At 47.4% G+C, this 7,923-nt stretch overlaps 1 protein-coding gene across 1 annotated transcript in view; it reads left to right on the forward strand.

Moving 5' to 3' along the window:
• LMO1 (LIM domain only 1 (rhombotin 1)) overlaps positions 1-6,380 on the forward strand; it is a 58,497-nt gene extending 52,117 nt beyond the window's left edge. Inside the window, exons 3-4 of the mRNA XM_009994256.1 lie at positions 1,082-1,207; positions 5,935-6,380. Coding sequence (XP_009992558.1) covers positions 1,082-1,207; positions 5,935-6,040 — 232 coding nt within the window. The 3' untranslated portion in view covers positions 6,041-6,380. The remainder of the gene's footprint in view (positions 1-1,081; positions 1,208-5,934) is intronic.
• The last annotated feature ends 1,543 nt before the right edge of the window (positions 6,381-7,923 follow it).

Genomic DNA, 7,923 nt, shown 5'->3' on the forward strand with positions numbered 1-7,923 from the left:
CAGCAGGAACTGTACATCTTGAGGCTCATCACCCCAAGAATACTATTTTCATCATCTCCTAAGCAAAGTAACTAACCACATGTGTGTTGACCACAGTCTCAGGTGAAACTTGGTTTTGTGGGCCTGTTGATTCATGCCCTGGTGTGGCTTTGTCGTGGCAGGGGCGTGCTGGCCCTGGTGTGCATAGAGGTCTGCAGGGACATCTTGGAGAAGGGGGTGGAAGGAAGGATACTGCAGTCTTGGTTGAGTCCCCCGGCAGGAGCTGTATCAGCAGCAGACATCTGGGGAGACAGATAGTGAAAGCCAAGATGAAAATGGCAAAGCTTCCAGTGCTGAGGGGCTGTCCTGAAGGACTGAGGAGCTGAAGTGGAACGGCTGAGCATGCTGTTCAGGCCTTGGTGTAAGGGCTTAGCTGGCTCCCAGGAGGGATGTGGAGGGAGGAGGAGAGGGGCAGAGTCAAGGAGGGGGGCTTGCTCACCAAAGTGCCTTGCAAAATGCTCGCAAAGTACCAATTGTGAAGGAAATGGGGTTTTGTTGGGTTTTTGTTGTTGTTGTTGGTTTTGGTTTTGTTTTTCATTTTAAACAGTAGGTAAGTGAAGTTCTTCCTCAGCTATATTACAGCATTGTCTGCCAGGGTTGGCAAAGTTTGCAGGTCTGTGTCTTGCTGTGAGAGGCTGCCAGCCTCTTCCTCCATTAGGTTGTGGCCAAGCACAGACAGGGCAAGCACATGTGGATGGGGACAGGTGGCTCCAAGGACCCACCCTACTGCTGCAGAGAAGCAGATAGTTTTTGACTGAAATTTTGTGAGCCCCAAAATAGTGCTCTAAGTGTTTAATGCTTTTCTCCATTAGACAGCAAATTAGCCCTAGGCTGGCAAACCAAATGAAGTTTCATCTCGACAACTGGAGCCTGCTCACCAGGCAGTTTTATCCCAAGTTCCCGCACGCTGGTTGGTCACCGAAATGGAGACTGCAACTTCTATTTATTGGTGCAATACAGTATTTGATACTGCTAATTACACTTAATTAGTCCTTCCACCATTTAATTAAAATGGCTTCTAATGATTGTGCTTCTTTGGCAGGCTCTTTGGTACCACTGGGAATTGTGCTGCCTGCAGTAAACTGATCCCTGCCTTTGAGATGGTGATGAGGGCCAGAGATAATGTTTACCATTTGGACTGCTTTGCCTGTCAGCTCTGCAACCAGCGGTGAGCACACAGTTATTATACACACAAACACAAAACTAATTTATACCTTTGCCTGAAAAATAGGGGAAACATTTGATCTACACTACCTGTCTGGGGCTCCCAGCCTGCTGGTGGGGCTTGGGCTGGTGTATTAGGCTGACCTGGGTGATGTATCTGTAGCCCCTTTACTGCAAATCCCCTTGGAGATGGTGGGAGTTGGGGGGGTGGGGGTGCAAGTGAGACATACAGACAGCACAGCTGCTGCTGAATAAAACAAACCACTTAGAGTCCTTTCAGGATCTACCCCCTTTGCAGAACACAGATGACGGAGAATGGACCTCCTCTGGCAAACTGATGTTGTTTTGCTTAAGTCAGGTTTCTGACAGGCTCAAAACTGATGGCAAAGAAGAAGGAGAAAGAGAAGGGGCAGGAAGAAGACCTAGTATGAAGTTCCTTCACACTAGGAACAAGTCCCTTTAGTTGTTGTGTAATTAATAGGGGATCATGGCGGTGTAATTTTGAGTAGGGTTTGTGTATTTCTGCTGGGTTTTACCAAGTGGAAAATGCATGTCAAGGAGGATAATAGAGGATCATGCACAAAGTTTTCTCTTGGGCTACCTGTAACTAGCTGAACATGGGAGGGCTGAGAAAAATCTTCCCAGCACCCAGTTTGTTGGTGGCTGTAGGCAGAATGGAAGCCCACAGAGCCAATGTGATACAGCGTCACCTTCTGATGTATCCTTGTCCAAGACAGGCCTGAAAGTAATTGTTCTTACTGCTTGTTTAGTTGGGCTGTAGTGACTGCCCAGAGCCCAAAGGCTGTGCTGGGGTGAATGTTCTGGGCTTGTGGACTTGTTTTTCCCATAGATGAAACTAGTAAGCAGTGCTTCAACCCATGTGAAGGCGTGAGAGAGAGTGATGGGAAGGAGAGGACAACACTTGTGGGAAGATGGAGAACCTAATTCTGTAAAAGCCTGACTTAAAAGTTCATCGCTCTCTTGCCATAAAACAAAAGTGACAGTGGGATGTCTAAAGGAGCAGCCGTGCTGGGTGAGCGTGTGGATGCAAACCCTGCCACCTCTCCCACCGAACCTGGGGCCTGGTTCTCCTTCCACGCCCTCCCACAGTGGCTGAGTTCATGGGGATGAATGGATTTGCAGCTGTTTGGTGCCAGGGAGGGCAAGAGGAGAAGCGAGGGAGCAGTTTGTAGCTCGGGTGGCTTTACTTGATCGCTTTCTTGAAGGCGGGGGCGGTGTTGGGTCGAGGCAGAGACCTGTGAGCATCGGCAGCTCCGCGGCGGCAGTGACATCTAGTGGCTCCGGCCTGGGGCTCCTTCCCCAGAGCCACGCTCAGTCTTTCAGTTGCCCAGCCTTCCTTCCCCACGCCTGGAAATGCTCCTGCAGCAGCCGTGATGCCCCATCAGCAGCCTGTGGCTGTTTGCAGCACCAATAGGTCCCACCCCGGAGAAGGGCTGTCCTCACCCAGCAGAAATTGGTGGTTGTCTGCGGGGTTTGTCTCTGGACGTGGAAGCGCTGCAGGGTGCTGCCAGGCTCAGCCTTCAGGCTCAGCTTGCTCTGGCCTGGGGATGAGGGCCAGGAGGAGAGGGATGCTCCCAAAGTCTGCACCAACTCCAGGGCTAGAGCACCTCAGATGTCCCATCTGGCAGAGGTAAGTCAGGGCTCTGGGCTGCACAGGCAGGACAGCTGGGTTGGCCTTGGAGTCTGTACGATCAGTATTTGTCAACAAACCCCTACTTTTCCCTGGTTTCTGTCATGGAAAAGCCCAGTAAGGCCTAATTTTTATTTTCAGGAATTTCTTTTACATTTCCCCCTTTATTACAAAGGCTCCCAAGCACCTCTCTCCCTTTCTTCCCTCAGTGACTGCTCACACTGTTACTGCATCCAGTGCAAAGCACGGGCCTCCTCTGCCCTTAAAATAACCTCCATGTGCTGTCGCTGCCTGGCAGGAAAGCACAGGTAATCCCCCCGGTCTGGCAGAGTCACGCTTTGATGGATGAGGGATTTGCCCAGTTTGAGGGGAGCTGAATGTTTCTGAAAGATGGGCTGAGTAGACAGTATAGAGCTAAGTGTAGCTTGTTAGTTCTGAAGCCTACAAACTTCTGTGACTTATCCTCTAGAGATTTTGGCCCGAAGGGGCAGGATGGAAGTGCTCCTGTAACAGGCGACATTGAAGGCTGTACTGAGCACAGGGAGTTCAAGTAACCCTAAATTCAAAATTTCACAGGCAGATGCCAAAACTAGTTCTGAATTGGAAACCCTACCTCTTTCTTCAGCTATGAAAAAATTTTGTTATGAAGACCTTTCTCCAGTGCTCTTCCAGGTTACTTGCCCTGCTGTAGCTAGACTGTGCCTGTGTATTGTGTTATCCATCAGAGCAAAAACTAACATTTTTGCCAAGTGTGCAGTGTTTTTATTAACTTCATCCTCAAAAAAACCCCATATTTGCAGCAGGTTCTGCAATGCTTCAGCCTACCATGCTTTCATAAGGTCAACACTGCTTGTCACAATCCTGAAGAGAAGTTGGTCACTGCTGTAACTGGCTAATAGATCAGTATTACAGGGCTTTCCGCAAGTCCAGCTGCCTGGGTTGCCATTATCTAAAATGTGGCTTTTCTTGGAAGAAAACCACTCTGTAGAAATGGCAGGACAGGTTCAGAGCCTGTTTCTCATTGCTGCCAGCTGGAACTCAAACAAGCAGACGGGCTCTGCGACAGACCTGCTCCAAGTGTGGGGGCTGGCGTTGCAGTCCCACGTTGTGCTTTTCAGGGAGCTGCAGGCTGGGACATGTGCAACTGAGTTTGAAGATGCCCTGTTAGGTCCTCTGTTTCTAGTTGCAATGCACCAGCTGAAGAGAGACCAGTTTACTACTGGGTTTGCAGGACTGTCAGGGAGAAAGAAGCAGTCACCTTTCCAATGAATCAGGCCCTTCTCCCAAAACTTCACAGGGTCTCAGGGTACCCATGCTGTACATTTTAGTTTCCGTGGGCTCATACACATCTCCTTTGGCTCCTCTAGACCCAAAGCAGGTTTGACAAGAGACAGCTGTTGATGATGCTGGTGTAAGAGTAATTTTTGCATTTCTCTTCCTGGAGATTTACATTGTACTTGAAGTAGGGATAAATAGCAGAACACAGGCAGCTGTGTTTGTTATTTACAGTGAGTAAACCTACAGCTGAGTGAGGTAGTGTTAAGGAGAGTGTGTGCAGTACAGGTTTTAGCATAAAAGCTGTTAATTTAAATTTAGATTAATTTTTAGCTTTTTAATACACAATAAAAGGTTGAATTTCTGAACTACTAAAGCACGTGCCATAGAGGGAAGAAGATGGAGGGTCTCCAGTGGAATCATATAAAGTTAGAACCAATGTCCAATTCTCTCTGGACAGACTTGGCAAATTCATCAGCTTATTTGCTGGTGTCTAGTTGGAGAAAACTTGTGCCCATGTCAGACCTAAAAAGGAGCTCTAAAATTTTCAGTCCTTTTCATGTAGCAGAGAGATTTCAGTTTTATGGAGATGCTCTGCCTGCAGATGCCTGAGTTACAAATCCAGAAAGAATTTTAGACAAGAATTCGACAATGTCCCTGCAAAAGCTCTGCCTGGGAGCATAGGAAATGGGTATTTAAGGTCTGCTATGTCTTCTGAGGATGGAGTTATCTCCACTGATCTTCCTTCAAAGCCCAGGAAATATTCATCCTGACCAAAAGGTGGTACCTACCTGTTTTTCTGGGTTCAGAGCTGCCTTTCAGAGTAGTGGCTGTGCTGCCTCTCTGCTTTTAGCACCTGGGGTAGATTTAAGACTGCACTTGGGGCAGGGAAGCACAGCCCTGTACTCATCTCTGTCATTGCCCCACTAGTGTGATGGACAAAAAACAGCCCCTGGATTGGTTGCAAAGAGCATTATTTGTTGTCTTAAGAAATAAAGCTTAGCTTCTGATTCTTGAGCAAGCAGGCAGGGTGGAAAAAGCTATTGGCTGTCAATTCACACCTCTCAGATCTTATATGTGGAACTTTTTTGACCTTAATGGTCAAATAAAATTGTTAAATATCACAAACCTCTCTGTCAGCTTCAATACAAACAGAACAATTTACATGGTATATAGAGAGCAGTGCCCTTCGCTCAATGAAGATAAAGGTTAGGAGTCCAGCCACCAGGAAATTTCTATTTATTGTTCCACACTGTACACAAGGGGGTGAGGAAGGACTTAATAGCTAGTCCTTGCCTGGAAATTAGTGTAAATACTGCTGCACCTAAGAGAACCATGAAGACGTGGATACCAGGAGAAACTTCAAATAGTCTCTGTGTGGTATCAGCCATTTGATTTCCTGGTTGTAGAGCTGACACCTCTTGTCTGCTGCAGGGACAAATCCTTTCCCTGCTCCAATCCTCCAGCTTCTGGCGTAGGACGTGGCAGAGACTGGGACCTGCTCCCCAGGCTGCTTCAAACAACCATGGCCTGGAAGCTGAGTGCCAGGAAAGGGAATTAGATGATCTTTAGGGTCCTTTCCAACTCAAACCATTCTATGAATCTATGATTCTGAGTGCATAATGCCAGGGCACGTGCAGGGACAGGGAGCTGAGGGAGAAGCACATGGGCTTTCCCAGGCTCCCACATCACCAGCAGAGCCAGAAATTCAACTCTGGTCCACAGAGTCACACCCCGACTTCTTCAGATTCCCCTTGTTCCAACCTCTGCTCCTACTTTACCCATTAATTCCTTTTCTCTTCCAGATTCTGTGTGGGAGACAAATTTTTCCTGAAGAACAACATGATCTTGTGTCAGATGGACTATGAGGAAGGGCAGCTGAACGGGAGCTTCGAGTCCCAGGTTCAATAACAAACCCTGCTTCGCTGAAGCACTGTGGGATGGGCGCTGGGCCGCGCGAGCAGCGAGGGTGCCTGTCAGCTTGCCTGCAATATTTTTTTAATTCTTGGTCCAGAGAGGACTATATACATTGTAGTACTTTTCCCCCCAACACAAAGCAGTTACAATTTTAGATGTACAGTTGTGCCTGCTTAGCTGAGCACTGCATTGCCTGTATGTTTGTGAGTTTTTGGGGTCTGGGGGAGGGCTCTGTACAGTCTGTTTTCTGTATATAAACTGGAACATTTATTTTATGAAAAATGTAATGCAATTTTATTACTGGTGTGAATTAAAAATTATGAATGTTTCCTGGTCATCTTAGCTGTGGTTTGTTTCCTGTGTGGTGAAGGCTTGTGTTTCCCTGTGCTTGGTGTTGAGCAGACTGCTAGAGATACATATACACAGATCCCCGGAAGTTGCATGAATAAAAACAAAAGCAGGAGTTCACACACACAAACTGGGGGAAGAAATGCTGCTGCAGAGTTGGACCTCTCTACTTGAACTGTGCAGAGACTTGTCTCCAAAAACCTGCTGTGCAGTGCACCAGGAAGGATGAAGCAAGCTGCAGGTGGGTGATGGCTGAGAGCTGCTGGCATTGCTGGCCGGGTCCCACCGAGGCTGCTGTGCAGGGCTGAGTTATGGGCTGAGAGGTGTCTTGCTTTTCACCTCTATGAATTTAGTTAGATACAGTAATGCCATGGCCAGGAGCACTTGTTGGCTGGCTGATACGGTGTCTCCAGACTGGGCTGTGAGGAACAGGCTGCATCCCACCCTGCCAACACATGACCAGGCATTGATCAGAATATTAATTTCAAGGCTTTGATAGGCAGTGAGGTTTTCCTGTGGGGCATTTCTTGTCCAGGTCTGAGCTGCTGTGAGAGATGATGTCAGGGTTCAAACGTGTCCCTTTTTGCAGCCCTTCTGCTCACCCTGTGCCAGCTGCTTTGACCTGCCACCTCATGAAAGCGATCGGACTTGAAGCATCTCCCGTAGAAAAGCTCTGAACTGTGTTCATGCTGCAATGCTCTCTGCAATGGTTTTCAAGGTTATGTAATTCATGTGCAACCCACTGGACTGTACCAAACACTTTTCTTTGTACTGTGAGTGTCACTTTAATACAGTGCACCAGTAACTTTAAAGGATGGCTGCAATTCTATTTATTTTGTCTTCTTGCTTTTTCATAGATTTACATCACTTTCCTCTAATAAATAGACACAGAGTATTTTTTCTGAAGTGACTCAATCAGTTACTGGTCCTGGGTCATGTGTGTGGTCTCTGAATTGCAAACACCACATACAGTGCAGCTGGGTGCTACTCTACCAGTTGCATGAAATTCTTTTATGTACACCTATGTTGAATAATGGCTAAGAAGTAGCCATTTAGATGCTTCAAAATATTACCTGTCATCTGAAGCTACCTCAGGCGTGTGGCCTGATTGATTTTTCTTCATAAACAGATATTTTAGGTTGGGAGACTTCTTATAAAATGTGTGGGCCCATCCCCTTTTATTCCTGTAAAAATGGAAGAGCAATTAAAAAGCCACCTATAAGTTACCTGTGGCATCCAAGTGCCAGCTGGGGTGAGAGTTGTCTTTTTCAGGCAGCCACACTGGTGCTACTGAAGGAGCAGCTTGTTGTTCAAAGGTTTTCACTCCTTGGGTTGCCAGCCTGCTGCTCCTTCTGCCTGTGCTCCAGAGTGATAGGTGCCTGCCTGCCCGTGAGGTTTGCTGTAATTGAACACACACTGACAGCCTGAAGGTGCTGTCCCATGGTGAGGATGGAAGCAGGATAAGCAAAGCAAACCAAGACCCCTCAGCAAAAGAAGCTGGGAGGAGTTATTCAGATTTAGTTCAGGTT

This window comes from Chaetura pelagica, unplaced genomic scaffold (assembly GCF_000747805.2).
Source record: "Chaetura pelagica isolate M959 unplaced genomic scaffold, ChaPel_1.0 scaffold153, whole genome shotgun sequence".
Lineage (NCBI taxonomy): Eukaryota > Metazoa > Chordata > Aves > Apodiformes > Apodidae > Chaetura > Chaetura pelagica.